Source organism: Silurus meridionalis, chromosome 16, assembly GCF_014805685.1.
Source record: "Silurus meridionalis isolate SWU-2019-XX chromosome 16, ASM1480568v1, whole genome shotgun sequence".
In the NCBI taxonomy this organism is placed as follows: domain Eukaryota; kingdom Metazoa; phylum Chordata; class Actinopteri; order Siluriformes; family Siluridae; genus Silurus; species Silurus meridionalis.
In genome coordinates this window covers 3,365,915-3,392,132 of record NC_060899.1, presented here as the reverse complement: position 1 = coordinate 3,392,132, position 26,218 = coordinate 3,365,915, and the positions used below count along the sequence as shown (strand labels likewise).

Here is a 26,218-nt window from a genome sequence, read left to right as displayed (position 1 = left end):
GATGTGGCTGGGATTTGAACTCATGACCTTCAGATTCAAAGCTTTAACCCCTAAGCTACAACTTTAACATCTTGTGTTTATCCCAAGACTCCTTCACAAATCTGTTCCTACTCAAAATCTTTTTAATGCACTTAATACTTTACACCTGTAAAAAAATTCTGGGGGGGGTTCCTTGCCACTTTGCCCACTGTTAAGCTCCTTTGCGACAGTTATGAAGTGCCACACAAATACATTGAATTGAATTAAATAGTAGATTTCAACAGGAGTGCAATCATTTTATACTCCATTTCACAGTGATAGCTATTTGTATTGATAAGTCCATATATAAGTTTGTTTTTGGAAAGTGGGAGGAAACCCTGAGTAACCATTGGAAGCAAACTCGAATACAGAGAGAATATGAGATGAGACAGCGCACAGTAACCAGAGCTCAGGCTCAAACCTCGGACCCCAGAGCTGTGCGGCATGGCTCCACCATCAAATCAGGCATTTTGCGATATTTTTGGCGAACAAGTCACAAGCACAATTGTCTCGTAGTTAAAAAAAAACTACTCTAGTCTTCTATCTAAAGAATCTTATGTTAAATATAGTAAAACTCGAGCACAAAGAGATTCATTCTTTGTAACATCTACCATCTTCTATACAGTAATAAACTAAAAGTTGTATAAAGATCCTACAATGGATCACATATTTCCAGATGCACTGGATTCCCATTAAACAGCATATTGAATTTCCAATATTGAAATATTGAATCCTGCGTTTTGTTTTTTAGGTATTACATAACCTGAATAATTCTTATCTGCCTGACCTAGTTTTAATAAATGCTCCTTCTCGAAGATCGTTGTCCTCATTTTCTTTAGTTCTCCTCGTATGTGTTTGGATTTTATGGGATCTCGAGCTTTTAGCTACGCTGCTCCTTATTTGTATAATTACTTCCTCATGATATTTGCAACAGTGACTCTTTTTCTACATTCAGATCTCGTTTTAAAATGCTAAATCTTTTCAGGCAGGCATATTAGTGATACTGTGTGCAGACGTCTTATTGATTGTACAGTGTTTTATTATTTAAAATTGTTCATTGCGTTATGTGCTTTAACTGTATGTAAGGTATCCTTAAGTGTATGTAAGGTGCACATCAAATAAATAATAATAATAATTATTATTATTAATGATAATAATAATAATATATATATATATATATATATATATATATATATATATATATATATATATATATATATATATATAATTATTGTTAATAATACTACTACTTCTACTACTACTACTAATAACAATAATTATTTTTAATTATTATTGTTATAATTTTTATTATTAACAGTTGAAAAATTTGGACCATTTAATAATCTCTACGATTGGAAATTAATCACCAAATTCAAAATTATATATTTCCCACAAATTAAAAAAAACAGCATGAATTCACAATATCAAGCTTTTGAACCGCAGCCCAACATTGATGTTGGACATTAATATGCATTTTTGCATTGAATATTTTCTTAGCTGGATTTGCATTTAATTTTTAAATAGTAATCTCAGTAGAATAATAAGATGTACAATGATTATAATAACATGTGCTGAGCTTCATGTTTACAGTAACGTCATCCAGAACAATTGAGACATTTTCAATACATTTAGTACTGTTTGCGTTTTACAGCATGGATATGTAACATTTGTTCCCTAAATAGTTTCTTTTTGGAAAACAAAATAAATTTTAGCACTGTGGTAACAAATTTAACCCAAGCAACAAACTACAGGGGATCCCAGAAGTTTGTATTAAAATGTTATTTCCCAGTTTTGGATTTGATCAATTAAAACCAATTTGGTGTTGGAGGAGTAAAATTCCTCTTTCGTTTACATTTGCAGCATTTAGCAGACGTCCTTGTCCAGAGCGACAAATGCACAACAATTTTCTATAATTTTTTTCTTTGTAGGAAGGTGTTAACACAGTAGTTATGGCTCTGGGTTACTAATCAGAAGTTTGGGTGTTCAAGCCCCAGTATTGCCAAGCTGCCACTCTTGGGCCCTTGCGCAAGGCCCTTAACCCCCTGTCCTCCAGAGGTGCTGTATCATGGCTGACCCCGGCTTTCTAACATTGCTCGGCTATAAAGAATTTCACTGTGCTGTAAAATATAAAGCACAATTACCTTTCTGTGTATTACAAAACATACAGAAAAATACAGATTTTTATTAAGGCTATTATTATATTATTTTATTTACAATTTTATATACTAATCTTGATTTTTCTCAACTTAATAATCCAGCTAGTGTATCATCGGCATGTTGAACTGTCATACAATTGTTCCCCAGGTTTCTATTTGGATCAAACATTTATTTTTGCACTGTGATATGTTTCACCCTAGCAAACAAACTACTACTACTTATTTCACATTATAAATCAGTGTCATGGCTTGATTAGGTAGCTGGTGCAAGGTTACAGTAGACTTATACAGAAGACATGCCATATGACACTGCTTTTCAAAATACTGGAACTGTTGCAGACCAAATGAAAAATGCATGTCCACAAATATCACTAACTAAAACATAACCACCATGGTTCTGTCAAACCTATTTCCCTTTATATATACATTTTACTATATTCCCCATATCAGCCATCCAAAAGGAATATTTTCTGTGCTTCAGGATACTTTGAAGTCTTTAAAGGTTTTTTATCTCGACAGTCAGAGTGCAAATGTGTTTGCTTTTTTGTCACTCTGAGTGGTTATGAATTCGTTGGAGAACATTCGAGAAATTGAGAACCGTTGCTGTTGTTGGCTGAAGCAGCAGGCAGAAGTCAGTGAGCTGTGTCTCATGTGTGCTTAAAAACGTCTCCGATCGAAACACTTTAGGGTTCAGCGTGTCGAATTCAGAGAGCTCGACTTCAAAGTCGAGCAAAACCCCTACTGTGAGAGCGAGAAAAAGAGAGAAAAAGGGAAGAGAAGGAAGGAGGAGTGCCAAGTGAAGAACACCAAAAGTGTTGGAAGGTGAAAGTTGAAAGGGAGGTGAAGATCATTTTTATCAGAAGGTAAAGGATTGTGGCAGCTGTCTCTGACAACGTGTGTGAACATTTTGTGTTGGTTTAAGGGTCTGTCTGGCTGTGTGTGTGTGTGTGTGTGTGTGTGTGTGTGTGTAAGCAGGGGTTATTATGGTATTGTATGTCCTCTCTCTTCACTGGCTGACTGCACCTGAGACCAGATACAGTTAATTATCCACCACACACACAGCCACACGCATTAGGAGTGCAGGAAGCAACCAGACTGACAGAGGAACCTTCCCCTGGAGGAGCACAAGTACACTGAGACGAAGGACAGGAGCGAAGATGAGATATGGAGCACAATCTAAAGAACTGATTCTCAACATTAAAGCATACAGAGAGGACGACATTGCATCAACATTTTTTGAGTGATTTTTTTTTTTACTCAAGAATTCATAACTAGCTTTAACAGAGGAATTTAGAAGATATCACCAGATGTTTAAATCGGGTCCATCACACATGCTTGGTGATCATTTCCATTCTCTATCTGATTTCATCGTTTCTGTCGCCAGGAGGACAGACAGGAGCAGGTGGCATCATGCCCACTCCAGTCAAGTCGTCTGTAGACGGTGTGACGTGTGACTCAGGGGAGCTGGAGCAGGTGGAGAGGACACTTCCTGCAGGTCTGGGGAAAGTGCCCAGAAATTTAGTGAGAAACTTTCCACACACTAAACGTGTGGGAAGCTACCTGGTGGGCAAAATGATCAACAAGGGCTCTTTTGCTAAGGTGATGGAAGGTATGCATATCGGGACAGGAGAGAAGGTGAGACACACACACACACACACACACACACACACACACACACACACACACACACACACACACAGCTGTCAATCAACAGCATAGCATCACACACTAAAACATGCCAGTCAATGCTATGTTGAAGGACTGTCATCCATTTTTTATGTTGTCTCTCAGTTTACGGTGTGTGTGTCTCCTATCAAAGATGAAAAGTGGTTGCACTGTGATACAGTAGAACAGCACTATTTAAAATATAAATAAAAATCATTTTATGGATTCGGTTATTTAAAAAAAAAATGTAATATTTTTAATAGATTCTTAAGATAAACCTCAGACAAAGAAGCTGTCAAGATTTCCAATTAATATGATTTGCACAGTAATATGTTTGTTCATGCATTCGCTTTTTCAGGAACCTCTCACCTTCTTTATATATAAGTAAAGTTTATATATATATATATATATATATATATATATATATATATAAAATCCTTTTGAAATATTTTTAAGTTGGAAGAGGCAAACAATTTATATCAAATGTCTTTGAATGTGGTAGCATTGAATTTTCCCTTCACTAACTAGGGGACCCAATGAATAACAATGTTCCTGTGCACAAAATTAGCTCTCGGAAAATATAGAGATATAGCTCAGTAGAAAGGCATTGGACTCTGGATCGGAAGGTCAAAGTTCAAATAGAAGCACCACCAAGCTGCCACTGCTCGGCCCTTGAACAAGGCCCCCAACCCTCAACTTCTCTGTTGTAAGTCGCTCTGGATGAAGGTGTCAGCCAAATGCCATAAATGTAATTGTAGTTTACATTTCTTGAAGTAGAAGATCTTGTGTGGCTTGCTATAAAGCTCTGAGATAATTTGTTTTAATGGTCTAATTAGGAGATAAAATAAAAGCAGGTTTGATTTTTATTTTTGCACTTTATTTCAACAAATCTTTCTTTGATTTTTAGAAGTATACCGAAATGATGGATTTCTGTAAATGTAATTTTAAAGGCCAATTACAGTACGGATAGACTGATTTCTGCCTTTGGTTAAAACACTACAGTATTAATTTATATAAAAAATTTATGTTACAAAGTGTACACAACCATACAAGGATTACACTACACAAGACACAATGGTGTTACAGGCACTATCATTTTATAAGGAAACTGAGAAGCTACTTGTTGAGTTTGGATTAAACATGCGACTAAGAAGTGTTATTGTGTCATAAGTATAAGAGCCAATCATGTTGCAGTATGCAGATAAGGGTTTATTATAAATTAAAAAAAAAAGAATACTGGGCATGTAATTAATGCAGTATGTCTTTTATAATCATAAAGCATAGATTTCTTTGTAAATTTTTTGGTTCTTTCTTTGACTGTTACCTGATTGTATATCACCTGTTTTTGTGCTTTTTTTTTTTACCAAATTACCAAATCCGAATTTTAGACAGTAGCTGTAAAGTAAATGTTGGAGCATGTCTCCAGAACAGGCTGTGTCAGGTTTCACTCAACCTGGTCATATCTGAGGACAAATTCTTTGCCTACAGACTAGTTTTATCAGCCTAGTATAATTCTGCAGAAAAAGCTGAAACGTGCAGGAAAGAAACTGTAGTTAAATGGAAAGTAGCATATTTGTGGTTGACACCTGTGGATATTTTGTTATCAAGGATTATTTGCAATTGGAATAAATCAATAGGCATTAAAACACAAGGTCTCCCAATGTCAGAAAAAACGTTGCACAGTGTCACACAGGAACTTACAACTTGTCCCACATTTGGTCTAGTGTACGTCTGGTCACGGTACTACAGGGCCAGAAATGGATAACAACATGGTGGATCGAGTTACCGCAAGAGTAAGAGCATTCGGGTGTTTAAGTCTAGGTTCAGGAACAGTGCAAGTGTCCGTGTTTTTGTTTTGGTGGTGTCTTTTTCCCTTAAGCTGTTTTAAATTTTGGGTTTCGGAAATATCTGTAGCTACCTTTGGTCACAGAAGTGTCAATGGAAAAGATTGGAAACAAAGACATAAAACTATAACTAGACAGGGTTTGAATTGTACATAGATTCTGGAGTTAAATCTATGGGTTTGCAGTAGTTTATATGTTAAAATGGGGATACATGATAAATGAGCTAAAAGAAAGTTTAATGGGGACCCAGTGTGGTGTGTTTTTTCCCTGTACGCTGTTTGAAATTTTGGGCTGCAGCTACCTTTGGTCACAAAAATGCTGAGTATGCATTAAAAGGATTGGAAATCAAAATATAAAACACTAACTAGGCAGGGTTAGAAGGGTTAGATAAATGCTGTAGTTTATTCATTGGATTCGCAGTAGTTTATATGTTAAAGGGGGAATACATGAGTAAAGAGAAGGTTTAATGGGGACTATGTAAATTGGAAAATCTAGCCAGTTTACTGATCTGCAATTTGGTGTAGATTGGCATTATATAGAATAAAGGAAGTAAATTTAAGTAATTTAAATGTAGAATATTTCACTGCTACTGTTGAACAGCAAAAGTAATGTGTATGTGTGTGTGTGTGTGTGTGTGTGGGTGTGTGGGTGTGTGTGTGTGTGTGTGTGAGAGACACAAATGAGAATGCTATGTCTGCTCACCTTGGTGATCAACTCTTTCAGGGGTCACCGAATCCAGTCAATTTGATCCATTTGTGCATGGGCCTGTCTGTTCGTCCAGCTCTCGTTCGGGTCACAGAGTCCGCCCTGACCATTTTTGTTTCGCTCCTGAAGTTGCTATAGCGATGACCAAGAGTCTGATTAAATAGCATGCATCAACTCAGTCTTTGCCATGTGGGCCTCTTTCCCCATCGCTGCTCGGTGCCCTTCATTAGTATCACACTAACAGTGACACAGATGGAGAACGGGACGGTGGATTCATCACAATTTAACATTTAAACATTTGGACTAAATGTCCAAACTGTTGAGTCTGGGAAGGTTTGGTTTGCTCTGACAATGTCTCTTTGCTCAATTATGAAGCTGTGTTTGTTCTTTCCCCTCAGTGTCTATGAGAACTCTACTTTCACGCTTAGATTCAAATTTATATGTATTTCTTTGGCAGATGTCTTTCTCCAAGGCTACTTACGAAAAGGGCAGAATAAAAGTTTTATTACCTTAGCAGTGTAGACAATAGAAATTAGAAATAAATGCATGAAATTGAAATAAACTATTCGTATTCATCAGTCATCTACACAAAATTGGAAAAATGCTAATCAAATTTTTATTTAGATTTTATTTATCAAATTCACAATACACAGTATTATGTGCTGTAAAATTCTTTTTTTGTATTTTGTTTCATTAAAAAAATGCAGACGTAAAATGGAATAAAAGAGGATAAGAAATTCAGAGTAGAATAATTAGTAGAATTTTCAATAGAAAAATATAGAATTTCAATACCATAAAAATATTTATAAATAAAAATTAATAATATGCACATGAATTACATACATAAAGAGCACACGGGTAACAGCTGAAAAAAACACATCTTATATACACATACAACAGACAGGCATAACATTATGAGAGGTGAAGTAAATAACACTGATTATTTCCTTATTATGGCACCTGTTATTGGATGGTTATATATTAGGCAGCAAGTGAACATTTTGCCGTCAAATATGTGGACTTGGAGGTAGCAGAGCTGAAGATGAGGTTTTCGTTGGGAGTGACGACGATAGACAGGATAAGAAATGAGTTAATTAGAGGGACAGCGCATGTAGGACATTTTGGAGACAAGGTAAGGGAGACCTGAGGGTGACCTAAGACCTAAGGGGGACATGGGGTATATCGGTAGGAGAATGCTGATGATGGAGCCACCAGGAAGGTGGAAAAGAGGAAGACCAAGGAGGAGTTTTATGGATGTGTTGAGGGAAGACATGCAGGTAGTTGAATTGAAAGAGGCAGAAGTAAAGGACAGGGGGGTATGGAGACGGATGATCCACTGTGGAGCCCCCTAATTAAAGCAGCTGAAAGAAGAAAATTCAGATGAGATGATATACTGTATAATAAATAATTCATTAATTTATTCCCTTGTCTTTATAATATATCCCTGTTTCCATCAGGTGGCCATTAAAGTAATCGATAAGAAGAAGGCAAGGCAGGACGCATATGTGTTAAAAAATATGAAACGTGAGCCAAGGATCCACCAGATGATTCGTCACCCCAACATTGTCCTTCTGCTGGAGACCCTGGAGACAGAAAACTGCTATTACATGGCCATGGAGCTGTGCGCCGGAGGAGACCTGATGGACAGAATCTGTGAACGCAAACGGCTGGATGAAAGGGAGGTCCGCCGATACACGCGGCAGATCCTGTCCGCTGTCGATCATCTGCATGCACACGGCATAGTGCACAGGTAAGGGACTTGAGGGTTAGTCACAAACTTGGTTAGTTCATTGGTTTATTAGTTTTTTCTTAGTAGGATAGCTTGACTCTGAAAGTTGTCCAAAACAAACAATCAATTAAGGAAGTTTATTTAAACTATAACTTCTACAAAAAAGGAACAGCCAAAGTGGTGCACAGATTTCACAAGCAATCTAAGGATAAAACAATGGAGAGGCAATTAATCTGTTAAAAAAAATAATGGAAACTGGAAACTAAAATATACATAATGTTTCTATAGTCCATATATTCACGTCCAGCACAAATGCTCATGTATAAAAAACCTCTCGCATGACAAAAATTAAGCAGGTTCTCCTTCAGTGCAAAACTACCAGCTTTCCTGACCAGGACTGTTTCTCATTTGCTCAATTAGAAGTGAAGTTTGAGGCGTTTTAAAGTCTGGTTAAGCCCAAAAATGAAAGAGAATAAGATGACATTTAAAGCTGTGATGCAGAAACTGCTCGCATTTGCAAGCTGAAATTATAAACTGGAACTAATCAGGTTTAAGTCCTTTTGGCAAGGGTGTGAAACTTACAACCTGGTCAGTGTGTGAAGAATTTTAGCTAGCGAAAGTAGATTTTATCTTTAGTCACACTGACTGCTTAATCCTTTTTGTTCTGTAAAATGACTCTTTCCACTCTATTGGGTTTTTGCTAACAGATTTTTCTGTGGAAAAATCTACTGTTGGCAAAACCCAGTCTTGGCTGTTTGAGATTTTCGCCATGGTGACATTTATGTGTTTCGCATTCTGCCACATGTAGTGTGGTAAATAGATAATGACTAAAAACAGTGTGCATTCAAGCCAAGCCTGAAGTCCTCAAGTTGCTATACATCTCATGTCAAAGTACAGGAATATGCATTGTCTATTTGCAAATACAGGAATTATACAAAAATCATTGAATCTTATTTCAAGGACACAAACAAAAATAAGAATATCTGCACATCTGACTGAAACTGACTGACTGGAACCCCTTTTTTATCCACTCCTTATTTTTAAATAAGTTTTAATTGAAGTAAAAAATATTAATTATAATATTAATAATATTAAAAATAATAATAATTTAATTGTATCAGGGTTTACATTTTTTTTACATATTTATAATTAATTGTAATCTTTTATTATAGTATTTATTTATTGATTTCGAACACCTTTGGGATAAACACTTTTTAGTGCTGACTGCACCCCAGGCCTCTTCACCTCTCCTACATCAGTACTGGACTTTACTAATACCCTTGTGTTGGTAGCTGAATGAATTTCACACAAATCTTTATAAAATCTTCTCAGAAGAGTGGAGCTTGTTATAACAGAAAATGGGAACTAATTGTGGAATGATATGTTTAAAAAGCACATACCAGTCATATGAATATTGTCTATTTAGTGTAACTTCCTGTTGAAGATGTTACCGGTACTTGAAGATGGGTCGATTTATTGGACAAATAATAGATGATTTTTAGGAAAATCATCTTTTTAACCTCAGACATATTCAAAACAAATTCTGATTTCTAAAATGCTAAATTAATATCATTTAAAGGTCATTAACATTTTGTATGAGAATTAGTGTAAGAAGCACACTGTTTCAAAGTCTGAAAGTTGTACAGAGAGATTGATTTGTTTGATGTTTTTTTCCCATCATTATTTACACAGGGACCTGAAAATTGAGAACTTTCTACTGGACGAACAGAAGAATATTAAGATAGTTGGTGAGTGTGTATTGTGTAGTGTCAGGCTTTTATAGATCTGATATACTATAAGTGGATTATTTAACAGTACTGTGTTTTTATTCAAACCTTCTCTAGTTTGGAATTGGTCATTAGCACATACACACAGTGAGATCATTAAAAGGCAAAACTATTCCATGCTGCATATACTATACATGTGAGGTGGTTTTAAAAAGTTAGTAAACCTGGTGTTATTGTGACCATGAGCGTTCCCATGTCTGCGGTTTTATCACGGACAGCGAGTTAGAACAAAAAGCGGAAATTCTGCATTAAACCGGGCAAATCTGCCACCGAGAAATTTGACGTGACATAAGTTTGAAATACGTCGATGCTACGATGAGTCATCTAGGTGTTTCAAAGCGGCACGCGTGCTTCAAGAACATCACTGGAAGACGACTAGAGATCAGAAAGACCTTCAACGTGCTCAACCCCCCGAAAATTATGAAACCGTTCAGCAACTCGTGTATGATGATCGTCAGAGAACAATCCACAATGATCTCACTTCCGCACCCGCCCTACTGGCCAGATTCGGCTACTGCGGACTTCACCCTCTTCGGGAAGATGAACATGCGGCTGAAAGGTCACCGTTTTGACACCGTTGAGGAGGTTTTAGCGCGAATCGCAAAAGGTGCCTGACACACTTCGAAAGAGGACTTCCAGGACACATTGCAGAAGTGGCAGGAACACTGGGGGCACCATATTGCTGTGCAAGTGGACTATTTTAAAGGTGATAGTGTGCAAACGTGGATAAAAAGTACTTTTTTGTAAACAGAGCGAGTCTCCAAACATTTTGATACCACCGACAGAATATGCAACAGATGCAATAAAAACCCACTCTTATATATATCTTATATACTGTATATATAGGTATGGCCAGACAAATGTTTTTCTCTCTCTCTCTCTCTCTCTCTCTTTCTGTGTGTGTGTGTAATCCAGACTTTGGTCTAAGTAACACTCTGAAGCCTGACTCTCTCTCCCCGGAGTTGTTAAACACTCAGTGTGGAAGTCCAGCGTACGCTGCCCCAGAGCTTCTTGCACACAAGAAATATGGACCGAAAGTGGATGTGTGGTCTGTGTGAGTGACCTTCTATATGTTATTGTTTAAAAAAATTACAATAAAAAAATGCAGCATGTGTAAAATGGAGCTGTGGGAAAATATAATCAGCATGCTGTAAAACTTGAGTCTGAGTTTGGGGTTTAAATGTGATTCTGCAAATGAAGGAAGAGAGATATGACATGATTCCGAGTCGATCAGGCTTTTTCATAGTAAAGGGAGTGCAAAGGAAATAAACAGGAAGCTCAAAAACCTTAACACCTTATATATCATTCTACTTAATTACTTAACTATTTATTTAAAAGAAATGTGACCAACTTATATACTCAGAGAATCTCCTTGTATAAAAATGCAATCTACATTAATACTATGAGACAATGATGCAAAATATTTCATTATGATAATAGGAAGTGGGTTTGGAAAAAAATCCATAGAATATGGATTGCTGTCATCTTTTACCAGCATTGATTCTACTGCTACTACTTATGGATTATTATTATATATCTGGCATATGTGTGTATACAGGGGTGTGAGTATGTTTGCCATGATGACCGGTACTCTTCCCTTCACGGTAGAGCCATTCAACATAAAGCAACTTCATCAAAAAATGATTAATGGAGAAATCAGCGCAATCCCATCTGACATTAGTAAAGGTAACACACACACACACACACACACACATATCGCCGTATTCATAATCCGCATGTAAAATGGTATTATTGAAACTAATAAAAATAACACACTATTTTATATAGCAGCAGAGGTGTGACGTATGTGGGACTAAGAATTTAATTTTTTCGATATTTCTTATTTTAAATTCCCTGCATTTGGACAATTGAGTGCATCTTGCGATATTTTGCTATTGTTTTTCCTTCTTTGGGCTGAGTGTATGTGTCTTTCAAATCAACAGTATATGAAGCCTTGGTATATTTGTTCAATGAAGAGATAAAATTTGAGTATTAGTGCATGGTCCGGTCAATACAATATAATTTTCAAGAATATTGTGATTTAGACAACCAGTTTGCGCAATTGGAGGCTTCAACCTCCCCTTGCTTTGCTAGCAATATTAGCTCCTGCAACACTGATCCAAACTAGAGAAGACTTTAGCCAGTGGCTATTTGAGTACAAATGAGGAAGGAGATGGAGCAGACAAATATATCACATGTAGTTTCACAGAGACAGGTGAGAGAGAGAGAGAGAGAGAGAGAGAGAGAGAGAGAGAGAGAGAGAGAGAGAGAGAATGGAAAAACAGACAATAAGCGACAGCGAGCCGGGGGGGTGACCTAGATAAGAGGTGCGGATAGTCACGCATTACAAACAGTTTTTCTCCTCACACTGATTATCTGATAATCTGATCCAGCACATTAAATATGGACAAGGCGAACAGTGGAGATTTAACAATCCCAGTCACTCAGACACACCCTTAAGCACCGTGCTGTTTATGTGACCACCCATGAGGAACACTCGGTCCGACACGCTAGCAAAATGCACAATATGTAACTGATAGCGCTGTAGATCAACAAGAACTAATGAACATTTAGCATAGCTTTGTGTTCTCTCTTTTATACTCCTGTGCACTCCAGTAAAGCCTAAATGATTGTGATGCATTAAAAATTGATGCCATTTTTCTTAAGACAGTAAAATAAATAAAGAAAATAAATAGGAAAATGGTGTATGTGTGTCTTTAAAGCACCAAAGGTGAAGCAGGGGCCCTAAATTAATGTTTAAACGCAGAGGTTAAATGAGGCCACTAAGCGAATGTTTAAATGTGATCGCTGCTGTCGAATGACACTAGAAACACCTCCACCGGAGCAAGCAAGGCCATGCGCAAAGACGATTTTTTTTGGGTAGCGTTACCCAAACGCGCCCACAGGCCACGCAGTGCGAAGCCGACCTGCCAATCATCAGTCACCTCTGTTCCGTGAAGGTGGTAAGAAAGGGGAGAGTGCCATTTAAACTTGATCTCCTGAGGATGTAAGCGAACTAAAACCAAGAGATCACGAGGTGAACGTGCATTAGAGAGACAACTTATAGGATTATATTTACCAATGCAGGAATGCTAATTGGGGCCAGTGTTGTGAAGTATAAATTCATATCATATGTCAATTTTCTTTTTCTTTCTTTCTTTCTTTTTTTTTTCATTCAGGGGCGGTGCAGTTTGTTTTGTCTCTGCTGGAGCCAGACCCAATGAAGAGGCCATGTGTTAAAGCAGCCCTTGAGGAGAGCTGGCTTAATGAGGGCTACACTAAAAGACCCGTACACACCGTGGTCTACAAGAACAGGTAAAGTGCCTTGAAATAACCTATACTTTGTCCGAATTGAAGCTAACTAAAAATAATAAAACAGAAACCATTAAAAAAAGCACTACAATCATTAAGTATCCTGCAAAAATGTTCAATATGAAACTATTTACACTGTGTTTTTAAAACATCAAGATGTATATATATATATATAAACTTTTCTGAAATGTTTATTTCCTTAGACTGCATCCAGAAGAGCTTAACTCAGCTGTGTTGAACTTCATGACTGAGGCTCTTGGCTATGGCCTCTCAGACATCATACACACAGTGATCAACAACAAACCTTCCACCATCTTAGCTACATACCAACTCCTGTTAAAAAAACTAAGCAGGCACCAGAAAGGATCCAAGAACATGAAGGTAATGCAGTGAAGCACAAAAACAAACATAGTGCAACACATAAAAAACCTTGCGATCATGGCATTATTTATTTTTTTATTTTTTTGAAGAAAACATGCCTGTGGTCTGAAGGATGAAGTGACTTTCATTTGTAAAGCATTAATTTGTAATACTTATAGCTCACTTTATGCAAACATAGTTGCATATTTTATTTATTTAAAACGTTCAGTTCTTATAATAAGCAATAGCTTCTCACTATCTTTGTGTAACTTTGTAAGTTTTAGGATCCCTGTCTAATTGTCAAAGGGCTGGTTTCAGCCCATTCAAATTAGACAGTGGTCCTCAAACTCAGGATACCACAAGGGGCTTGTATGGCTGTTGGTTTTTACTTCAACCAACTAGGAATATGATTTCTGATTCTACTAGTTCCATTAGTTGATCTTGGTCTTTAAATAATCCATTAGAGATAAAATTTATTTGAGATGTAACTTTTAAAGGTGCTATATAAAATAAAGATGATTATTAGTATTATTATTAATATTTTTGCTGAAATGAAAACTCACATCAGAGCTCTGATCTCAACTCCACTGAACAATTGGAATGTCAGTTGTGCTCCAGGCCTTTGATTCAACATTGCAGATTTGATTGCAGACCTCTGCTTTAAGCAGATAAATTGTATACAGACATTTGGATCAAACTTGGCTTAAAAGTACTTTTATTGACAGACTATAAATGTCACACATCTGTTAGACTGCTCAGCTGAGGTCAAATTACATTAATCTGTACATTTATGGCATTTTGCAGATGCCCTTATCTAAAACAACTTAGAATTATCTTATTTTTACAACTAAGAAGTTAAGGGTTAAGGACCTTACTCAAGGGCCCAGCAGTGGAAGCTTGGTGGTGCTGGGGTTTAAACTCATGCCCTTCCGACTAGAAGTCCAACATCAACCACTGCGCTCCCACCAAATCAGGCTAGAAGCCGTTTCTAACCATGAAAAAGTAACAAAATGCAATACTTTGGTGTACTGCCCAGAAATCAATTGTGAAGCAACAAACTTTTTTAGAAGCTGGAATCCAGTGAGTGGAACCTTCGAAATAAACCTGTGTGGAATGAGACAAGCAACACTTCCGAGAGGAATCAGCAACAGGTAACCTATCCAACAATGATTAGTAATGTTCATGTGGCACCTTTGTAAATAGTGTTCCTTCCTTAGTCCTGCTAAAAAGTTTAAATCTTAAGATATCCACTGTTTAGGCATAATATTGCTGGTGTCTGGTGAACAGACCCATATGTGAGCTGCACTGTTACCACAATGTTTACAAAAAAATGCCTTTATATACTGTAGCATTACAATTTCAAAGTCACTGGAACAAAGGGGTATGAAAATGGTCCACTATGACATTGTCCCCTGTGCATCAGTGATGTGGAAGTCTTAAGTACATTGCAGAGATTCCTGTCCTTCATGTGAATCCCAGCTGTATGCTCTTTCTCATTCAACATGTGATCTCACTAATGCTCTTGTGGCTGAATGAAAATCTGACCAAAGAAAAATCCCCACAGCCACCCTCAAAAATCTAGTGTCAAGCCTTACCAGAAGAGTGTTGAATTTTTCAGCAGCATAGGAGGACTAAGTTTTGAGTAGGATGTTCAGAAAGCACATATATATGTGGTACACAGGTGTCTACAAGACCTTGTTTGGACATTCCTGTCAGTATTTTAGTAATGTCGTACACTAACCAGGCATAAAATTATAACCAGTGACAAAAATAACATTTATCTCTTCATCATGACACCTGTTAGTGAGTCGGATATTAGTAGGCAGCAGGTGAACATTGTGTCTTCAAAGTTGATGTGTTAAAATCAGGAAAAATGGGCAAGCATAAGGATTTAAGCGATTTTGACTAGTGCCAAATTGTGACGTCTAGACGACTGGGTCAGGGCAGCTCCAAAACTGCAGCTCTTGTGGGATGTTCCCGGTCTGCAGTGGTCAGTATCTATTAATAGTGCTGCAAGGAAGCAACAGTGGTGAACCAGTGACGGTGTCGTGGGTGGTCGAGGCTCATTGATGCACCGGGGGACGGTGGGGCGGGGGGCGAAGGCTGCTTCTTGTGGTCCGATCCAACAGACGAGCTCCTGTAGCTCAAACTGCTGAAAAGGTTAATGCTGTGAATGCTCAAAGGGTCTGAACTGTTTTGGCAGCAAAAAGGGGACCAACACAATATTTGGCAGGTAGTCATAATGTTATGCCTGATCGATGTATGTTCGTATGCAATGCAGTTTATCTCAACAATTCCATTTGACACTTAATAATTTGTTGTCAGATTGAGGCTAATGAAAAGAGCCAGAGGCAGTCGAGCAAGACAAAGAGGATCCCATCTTATGACAGAGATTTTCTGATGCGGAGGCCAGATGAGGTGATCAGACAGAAACAGTTGAACTCTGATCAAAGAGCTTCCCCCACCAGTTACCCTGCAGACGTCTTTGCCAAAAACGATGCTGCAATCAACATGGAAACAAGAGAATGCCTGTTTCCTGAAGGTATTTTTGCCCAAATCTAGTTTATATACTGAATACTGTGTGGAACCAACATAAATGGAGTATATTTGCTTGATATTTTGTCTTTGTTCTGTTTGTGTGGGTTCAGTTCCAGTGCTCAGTGAGAGGGAACCGGTTCTTACGTCACCCCCCAAATGCCACTGCAGAGCAGGAAGCAGCTCAAAGCTTTGCAATTGCACTTCTTGTGATGCACCAATCATTCTGGAAAGTAAAAAAGACTCCAGCAAAGCATCACCCAAAGCTTATGAGCTAAGACCAACACACTCTGAGAACTGTTCGAGAGATGATCCTGCATACCGACATGATGACAAATTGGAGAAGATACAGCTGTTTTACTCTGAAAAAGTGGTATCACCCAGAATGCATGTAGACAGTAAAGCAGGCCAGCGTTTCAAGGAACTTTTACTGGCCATTGAGGAAAAGACTCACACTGCTCGTCACCTGAGCACCCTGGAATCCTCCTTGCAAACTGTCCCATTACCACGGTTACGTCACCGAACTCTCAAAGACATCTCTCCGAGAAAAGTGGTGTGGACAGGGCTTAAACATCACACTGGGCCATCCACAGGATCCTCCCCATTTCTGGTAAATGGCTCAAAACCACCAGTGTTTTTATCCCAAAGGCAGCAGGCTCTGGTTATCAAGAGTCTGAGGCATGCAAAAGAAAAAAGGAATACCGGACCAGGTGGAGGAAGAACAATGGGCATCCCAGAGAACACATTAAAAACCCAGCAATTTGTGCCGGTACAGACCAGCCAGCGCAGAGACACAGAACTAAACCTGCCCATGCTCCATTCCACTTTCCAGAGCAAGGAAAAGAAAACTGAATGTCTCCGATTGGATTTTAATTGAAAAGTTGTGATAAGTGATGGAGACAATAAAAAAATGTTAATGATTACAATAAGAGCTAATTCCAACTTTAGTCAAATACATATATATATATATATATATATATATATATATATATGTATACAATTTCCAAAGCAAGACTTTTTTGAAAGTAAAATTTATATATTTTGTATATTTATACACTGTGAGTTCTGTGGGATGCCTACAACTGCACCTCTTTTCGCACTTCAGCATATCAGTCACACTTTTGTTGGTTACATTACAGGACAAATTGGATGATCAGGGACAAATTAAATCCGGGGGTGGTAACATTTTCTAGAATAAACCCTGCAAATTACTGCAAGTTTTTAGTGCTTGGAAATTTCAGTACAGATAGTCCTCGACTTATGATGGAGATGCGTTCCGACGACCCCATCGTAACTTAAAAATATCATAAGTGAAGACATGGCCTAGTCTACCCAGGAAAATGGTGATTAGTATGGTGATTTATAATTTTGCTGTATTGCTACCATCATTTTGAGAGAAAAAAATAGTAACTCGGGTACTGCCTGTACTAAGAACTCTTTTGGGTTCAAACTTTCAAATGTGCTACAACTAGTTTTTAATTGTTAAAACAAATTCAGCTAAATATAGCTAAAACACAAGTATATAGACACCTCATCTGTAACCAAAGGCAGCTGCTATTTAACACAGTGTATTTTCCTATGCATCTTTAAAAAAAAATAATAATAAAACAGATAAAGTTAGCTAGCTAACTTTGTTCACTTTAAATGTTGCTAGCATATTGTCAGTATTATGCAGATTATTCTGCAATGTACCCATGCCTCTCCATTTTTTCCAAAGTATAAAAACTAAGCATGGGCAGGGCTTGGGATCAGTACATTTTCATAAATTTGTCAGTAAAAAACTCCATTAAAAGGTAATTTTGGCAGCCTAAGACACTTCATTATCAAACAAGCATGCCAAAGTGAAAAATTGCACTAGGAACATCCAATTAGGAAAGAAGCTCATTTGCTGCTCTAAGATCATAAAGACAAGCAATTAAAAGCTCTCCTCTTCTAACCTCTCTTCTCTTTCTCCCTAGCAATCATTTACCCTTAAGCCAATGTAACTCTGTTTGTCCTTTATTGTGTGCTCAGTGTCTGATTGATGCCCATTGTGCTCTTAAGCCTGTATCATGTTGCTGTTTATGAATAAGCATCGCTGAATGAAATCAACCAGTTGTGCCAAAGGTTCTAATTGTTATTCCGAGACCTTGGATAATAAACAAGATTTAAAATTAAGTAGGCCATTGAGTACACAGGTATCCACTGAACACTCTAGAAGCCAACTTTTGTTCCATAGCATAGGTTTCCAAAGTCTGGCAAGTAATCTCTTTCTTTTTTTGATTTGTTTGGCCACTTATTCACTTATTAGCCACTTATTCACAGCAATTTCAACTGAGCAGTTGAGGGTTAGGGCCCTTGCTCAAGTGCTCAGCAGTGGTAGCTTGCTCATGTTGGGTTTCAATCATATTATATACATTTTATATGATTCAGAGTCCAATGTATTAACCATTGAGCTCTGAGTGAATATTCAGAAATGCAATGGTATATAGTAGATGAGTATATGTGACAGGTATAAAAATGATTGTAAATTAAACACACACACACACACACACACACACACACACACACACACACACACACACACACACACAGTGTTGGGACAGCTGACTTTACTTTTTTCTTTTTTTTTACAGTTGGAGGCAAACAAATTGTATAGTATGTCTTTGGATTTGGTAGCATTACATTTCTCATTCACATGAACTAGGAGACCAAAACCTGTTCCACCATGAGAATTCCCTTGTGCGCAAAGCCAGCTCCAAAAATATAAGGTTTACATGAGTTTGAGTGGAATATCTTGTGTTTCTTGCTGTAGAGCTCTGACCTCAACCCTTTTGAACACCTTTGGGATGTACTGTGCTGCCTGTACCCCAGTACCTGACTTACTAACAACCTTGTGGCTAAATGAACACAAATCTGGGGCTAAATGTGAAATGGGATGTTCAGGACATATATACAAACCTAATGCTCAGGTGTCCACGATCATTGGTATATTTTTTGTTCTGGTCAGATGTCAACAAACTATAATTAATTATGCTAAAAACAGTTAGAGAAGATGTACAGTAGCATCACTCAAGATGATATCAATCACACATTAAGAAATCACATACTGTGGTTTTAGTGTGTGTGGGTGTGTGTTTGCATGAGTGTGTGTGCTTTGTGATGGGTGTTGCACATGAGCTCATAGCACTCCACTGGAAATAATAGAAGGGAATAGGAATCTTTTGCTCTTTTCAGCCTATGAGAAGCTTATGAATAATTGAAAGTGTGTTGTGTCACAAGATACTGTGCTGAGTGGGCCTGGCACGTGTGTGTGTGTGTGTGTGTGTGTGTGTGTGTGTGTGTGTGTGTGTGTGTGTGTGTGTGCATTAGGTTGTGTAAAGTTGGTGACAGGTTTAGCCAAAGTGGAATGTCTGCATTATATATATATATATATATATATATATATATATATATATATATATATATATATATATATATATATATAATATTTTCTTTTCTTTTCTTTTGAATCAGAGGAGACCGAAAGCAATATATATATTCCAAAAAAATCCAATCCAATGATAAATGTACAAAAATATACTAAAGGTTTGATTTTGGCTCACAGCGGAAATGCATTGGTATTCAGGAATTGTCTTTGGATCAAGATTGTGGCCAGGATTTGAACCGGACAAAAACTTGCTTGCAATGACGATATTTTACACAATCGGCAAATATGGAGAGAGAACCATAAAACATTGGCAGTATTATGAACAACACAGAAGTAATTATGTCCATTGCTGGTTTAGATAAAACTCTACTGTTTCCACATTATTGTAACTTGTGAAATAAGTACTCCCAAGTCCCACTTCAAACAATAGTTTGTATTCATCTGAAAAGTTGATAGAAAAGAAAATTCCCTCATAGCATTCAACAGTCTGGACACACAAATAGACAAGTAATAAAGTAGTTACAGTGCACGCAATCCAAGCAACAGTTTGAGTTGTGAAAGTTGTCCCTAAAGGCAGTCATTACATCTATTAAAATGTCAAATCAAAGTGCAGAACCCCCTAAAAGGCCTCTGATGTGCAAAAAGCTGTAATAAGTGTTCCTCGAAAATAGAGCACCAAATGTTTTAGATAATCTACTGATAAAATAATTAAGGATGACATTTGTAAGCTTAGCCAAGTCGTGTGATGAGAGCCAAACACTATTTTGGCAAAGCAAACAGATTTAGAGCATGTACAGTAATGTTCATTGTTTGCCTTTTTTTTTTTTACAGAGAATTTATCATTGAATACAAAATAAAGCACCAATACCAAGTTCTGCTGGAGCTTACATGGTGTAAAGATGGTTCATCTAATTGGGAAGCTTTTTCTAGCATTTAGGTTTATTCTACCTACCTAAAGTTTATTCTAACATGTAATCTAACCTTTCTTTTGGTCTTTAATCAAATGTAGAACGTGTTTACAATTTCATTATTGGTAAGTCATTTCATTATATGTTTTTAAGGAACTTCAAAAAATCCATTTTTGGCAACTACAGGTAGTTCTCGGTTTACAATGGAGATGCATTCAAATGACCCCATCGTAACCTGAAAATATCATATGTCAAGATGTGACCTAGCCTACCCAGGAATTTAAAAAGAATGGTGACCAGTATGGTATGATCAGTATTTTTTTTAAATAATTAAACTAATTACTGTACATAATTTAGCAAAACAGAACAATTTACCATAATATATATACTGTACAGCATATGTTTGAGGCAGTGGGTGTGGTGGAAATTTAGGAGTAGAGGGCGGAACCGGATAAAATGAGCGATAAGAAGCACGCCTGTAGCTGATTAAACTAATCAGTGCACGTTGTTTTAGTGTCTGTGACACGAATAAAGAGGACAGAGGCAAGAGATAAAACTGGGCTTTGAAACACCAAAAACACAGAATAAAATATGCGCTCTAACACAGAGACAACAGAACCCTGCCGAGAGTAAGGCATCTCAACATACCATACCACATATACGCTGATAAGTTTGCCTGCTGTGCAAAACTTCATCGAAAGACTTCTTAAGTCAAACTTAGGAACTACCTGTATATGCATCACATTGTATGTTAGATCATTATCCAAGGAAATATGCACATTTACTGTGAGCAAATGTGAATCAAACTAGCAAACACCTTATATCAAGACATTGCCAGTGTGCTGGCATGAAGTCATCCCATAAATGTTTACATATAAGAACAACCGTGACATTGATACATTTCTTTCGGAAAATTAGTCAGATGTGGCATTGCACTACGAATCCTGGCTTCTGTCTACAATCTTATTTTAACTTTATTTTAACCCCCTACCTGACAAAAATCCATAAATTATCACCTGGACATAAAACGACTTTACAATGAAATCTAAAATAACATTTGGCAATGACTATCATCTAGAAAATAATGGTGATGACACAGCAATGGTCTCTGGGAGTTTGCAGTGGTTGTTGTAAATGATAATGACTAGCAAACTAATTAACACTATAAAGTATTATTATATATTGGCTTATCTTTAAGCGAATTATTCATTTTTTAAGTCACCATGGCGATACTAATGATGCAACTACTTGAGGAATATTCTTTCCAATGGGCTCTATGACTCAAATATCCATTCTGTAAGGTCTGACAGATCTGTTGACTGTCTGACAAAGTGACCAGGGCATGTCTGGACCTGCCTTAGCACGTCAGGGAATTTAAAGAACACCAAAGCTTATATATTAATCATTTAATGGGCAGCATTCAGTGCAGTGGAGATTCTGATAGTCATACATGTACATTTTTTAATAAACTATGACCACAGATATATTCCAAAAGTTAAGTAAAGTATTCTGCCAATGAAAGTATACTGAAAATATACTGCCAAATAAATAAACCAATTGAAAAGCTTATTTAATTGGGTTGCTACCTTTCTGAATTGTTCTAATTCCTGTGTACCGTGCCAATAAATCACAGGGATTATCGGGAGAAATCACTGGCTAGATCCAGGTCACTGTTCGAGGGTCTACTTCTTATTTTTAAAGTCTGTGTGGCATTTAATATGTTCTGCAGAGTTTCTCCATGTTTTTTTCTCTGGTTACTTCCACCTTTCATGTACATGCTAGAAAGTGGATTAATTACGCTAAATTGCCTCAAGGTGTGAATAAGTGTGTAAATTACTAAGTGGCAGCTCAGTGGATAGGATATTACTTTTGTTCGGAAGGTCATGGGTTCAAATCCCACCACGAACAAGCTGCCACTGCTGGAACCTTGATCAAAGTCCTTAACCCTCAGTTGCTCAGCTGTATTCCTGAGATAAATGTAAGTCACTCTGGATAAGGGTTTCTGCCAAAAAATTTGAATGTAAATGTGTTTGCACTTGATGCCCATGATATACAATCTGCGACTGATACTGAGACCATAAAGTCTTAAATAAAAGATGAGGCTCAGACCTCAGCGTCATGTACAAGTGACGCCAAGTGATCTCTGCTTGAAGCTGAAATCCATTTAACGGATATAATACAATAGAGAACATTTAATACCTCTCAGCTATGTTAAGTCATTCTGCTTAAATCAGACAACATGCCTTACAAGTTAATTTAGTGCTCATCTACGCTGGTTATAGAAGCATTCTCTTCTTGTAATGTAAGATGCACATAGCAGAAGACTGTCATTGCCTCGCCCTGACTCGCATTTCCCAGGAAATAACTGAACCAACATGCAGTCTCTGGTTTCTAATAAAGCTCATGTATTATTGAACAAGCCCTCCCGTGTAGCACAGCGTGATGCTACTGGGGGCCCACCGGAGGCTCCTGGTCAATGAAACATCTTAACCTACAAGATGAAAATGGAGTTAATCAATGCAAACTAATTAATGCATTACGTTACCAACATTTCTCACTATCACACATTTAAATACCACAGAGTTTGATTAGAGACCCACATGCTACAACCTATACTGTACTTATAACAAATAACAAAATTTTATGTGCGGATACTGTATATGATCATTGTGACCCTTAGTCATAATGATCTGCCATGACTGCTTTGCCATGTCTACCCTATGGTAGGCTTAGTTTGGTTTATTTAGTGGATTTCTTGCTTTATTGTTTGCAGTGTTGGTTTGTGATTTAAGCCAGTCTATCAAGGTCTGTACGCTGCTCTTTGGAGTTGAACATGCCAGAGACAAATTTGCTAGTGACTGCATATACAGGTTTAACACTTACATTAAAAAGTAATCTATTAAGAGCCCAGGTGTTCCAGCTCCATGAAAGAGCCATGGAAGATCGGGTTCTTCAGAAGTAACATCACTGCGAAACCAAAAGATGCTACTAACCATGAAAGGCAAATTGACTGTAAGTAGTTCTACCAGAAATGGATCCTCAGTCTAAAGCAATTATTGGTGTAATGCTTCGTGTTTTATATATACTCCAGAAATAATGTATATAATCCAGAAACACACTTAGAAGATACTGCTAGTTCTATCACTGCTTCCTGAAAAATTACAATACTTGACTATTGGCATTTATCACACTCGGTAGTCCCTCTAATACATCAACAGTTTAAAATGACTTTCGGAGACTTCCTTGATCACCCAGTTTTAGGAAGAAATGCAGGAGAATTATTATTATAAGCAATGTTCACCCTATGCTCCTTGTTTCCTTAATGAATCAGGGGAAAGCTAAATTCAAAAAATGGGCTTGCAGAATGGGTCCAACCAGAACTGGTCGGCAAAGACTTTGTCTATCCAGTTGGCTATTCACACTGACAATGTCCTTCATGCACTATGGCTATAAATCAGTTCTGTCCCCTGTCTAACACCAATGACAACAACAAAAAATTAAATGATGGATGTAATTAGAAATTAACTACAAAACCCAGTCAGAGGCAAGAGGGTTGTTGTTTTTGCACAGGTTAAAGATCCCTTCCATCTGAACCAGATAATTATTCGTTGTCTTTCGACTCATAAACTGACTTAATCCCACTATATATTCCAGCCTTAATCGATTCTAGGGCTGCCCAGGAATGAGAATGTAGTGAAACTAAATATACTTTTAGTCCCCATAAAGAATCTCTCAAGCATCCAAGGGTTGGAGGGTGTTCTCCTTGGAGGTCATAAAGTGAAAGCTACTTACTTAGCCTTAACTATGCACAAAGGGCTTTCCCATTATAAAACCATCACATTTCTCTTTACCGAGGCTCCTAATAACCCTGCGGTAGTACGCATTCTCTGGTTATCCACTATGCAATCCAACAATCCCACAATGTCCAGGGGAGAACGGCGAACTCATTTTATACAGCCTGAAATGTTATGATAGCTGCATACCTCTGCCATGTTATACAGTCCATGTAGAAAAGCCAGACATAGATTTCTGCTTTATATATGGTACAAGCCAAATTTGTTCAGCAAAACACAAACAGTCCATTACAGATGTCCAGCGTCTCTCCAGCGTATATTGGAATCGATCTTTTGTTCGACAAGATAAAACCGACGAAAGGCTATAGCAATAATTTGCATGTATATTAGCCCTGTTATATATTCAATCATAACATTCTTCACAATGTGCTCACATCGTGGTTTCTTGATCCCTTCCATGTGTACCATTAGTATTAGGAAAGTTCATGAAGATATGTTCTGGGCAAATTGTAATTCTAATCTTAACAGGATGCAAGAGAATCTACCTTCAACACAGTGTCTGGACAATACATGGACAGCATTTTCATATATTCTTTGTTCCAGCAAAAGACCCATGACGTAAACACAAACACTGTCAAGTTTGTTGTAAGAACACATTCTGCAGAAATCTCTACACACAAGTTTGATCTTAGAGCGCCTCCTATTGTCACGTTATATGTTATCATTAAACATGCTCATGCCCAAATCATCCTATCACTCAACAGTACACCTCAACAGTAATGGGACTATAATGAATAAGGATGGTTTTCAGGTTCACAGTCACCTCTGGCTCGATCATTAGGGACTAACTATCAGACACTAATGTACACATTTTTTCTACAACTTTATTAATTTATTTAACTCTTTATCTCTGTAAAGCTACTTTGAGACAATATCCAATGTTAAAAGCACTATGCAAATGAAAATGAATTAAATTGAAATTTAATATATGAAATCCATATCATGTATTTGTGAGAAGGATTGTTGCCATAGTGAAGCACCCCAGTTTCAGTTTTAGTCAGAATTTCTGACCTATGAAGTTTGCTCAAATGTATTTCTCTAACTGCTTAAATAGGAAAAAAGGAAAGAGGAAAGGTGTGAAGTGTCATCACATATTTTAGTTTTGAAACTGCAAGACTCCCTGATGTTATCACAAAGTGCTGCTTCCTGGACACACACACACGTGTATATAAAACATAAAAAAAAAAATAATATATAAATAATAATAATAATAATAATAATAATAATAATAATATTAAATAAAATTCGAGTCTGTGAATCCTCCCAGCAGACTCTCTCTTGGTTCTAAAACTGCAAGACATCTTGATGTTACTGCAAAGTGTTGCTTCCTGGACACACACACACACACACACACACACACACACACACACACACACACACACACATGTGCATGTATATACATATATATACACACACATACATGTATAGTCCTATCAAGGACTTCTCACATCTCAGTCACAAACTGTTTAACCTCCTTTCATTTAGAAGAAGATACAGGAACATACACACCAGAACCAGCAGGTTCAGGGACAGCTTTTTTATCCACCATCACCCTACTGAACTCCACATTACATTGTTAGATCACTGTACAAACACTATATATAACTTCTGTACAATTATACCTACAATGTTTATATTGTATTTTTTCCCCTTTTTCTATAAACATATTGTGACTTACATACTTACATCTCTATACATACCTTATTGTACATCCTGCCTAATATTTCACATTTACGTATATATATTTAATGTCCTTGTTTATTTCGATTTAGCCCTTTTTTTCAATGCCATAGCCTTATAACCTTCTACTTGTACCTTAACAACAGTGTCTGTACATTTTTCACTGCCATATACTTATAACTATTTACTCGTCATTTTTCAACAATGTCCACACATCTCTTCACTGCTATAGCTTTTTTATTTATTCATTGTACAT

The 26,218-nt window shown here is 37.2% G+C and overlaps 1 protein-coding gene across 1 annotated transcript; it reads left to right on the top strand.

Annotated features, from left to right (window-relative positions):
* Positions 1-3,218: 3,218 nt before the first annotated feature.
* Positions 3,219-17,027, top strand: LOC124399135 (hormonally up-regulated neu tumor-associated kinase homolog). Its single transcript, XM_046869862.1, has 10 exons — positions 3,219-3,809; positions 7,846-8,138; positions 9,810-9,865; positions 10,820-10,958; positions 11,463-11,590; positions 13,084-13,219; positions 13,420-13,597; positions 14,644-14,727; positions 15,902-16,118; positions 16,225-17,027. Exons 1-10 carry the CDS (start codon positions 3,585-3,587, stop codon positions 16,986-16,988), a joined length of 2,220 nt encoding a protein of 739 aa, XP_046725818.1. The 5' UTR covers positions 3,219-3,584; the 3' UTR covers positions 16,989-17,027.
* Positions 17,028-26,218: the final 9,191 nt, after the last annotated feature.

Excerpts from the sequence above, each read along its gene's own strand:
- LOC124399135 (XM_046869862.1), top strand. The coding sequence starts at position 3,585 with ATGCCCACTCCAGTCAAGTCGTCTGTAGACGGTGTGACGTGTGACTCA. Across the intron at positions 3,810-7,845 it reads ATATCGGGACAGGAGAGAAG|GTGGCCATTAAAGTAATCGA; the intron begins GTGAGACACACA and ends TGTTTCCATCAG. Across the intron at positions 13,220-13,419 it reads ACCGTGGTCTACAAGAACAG|ACTGCATCCAGAAGAGCTTA; the intron begins GTAAAGTGCCTT and ends TTATTTCCTTAG.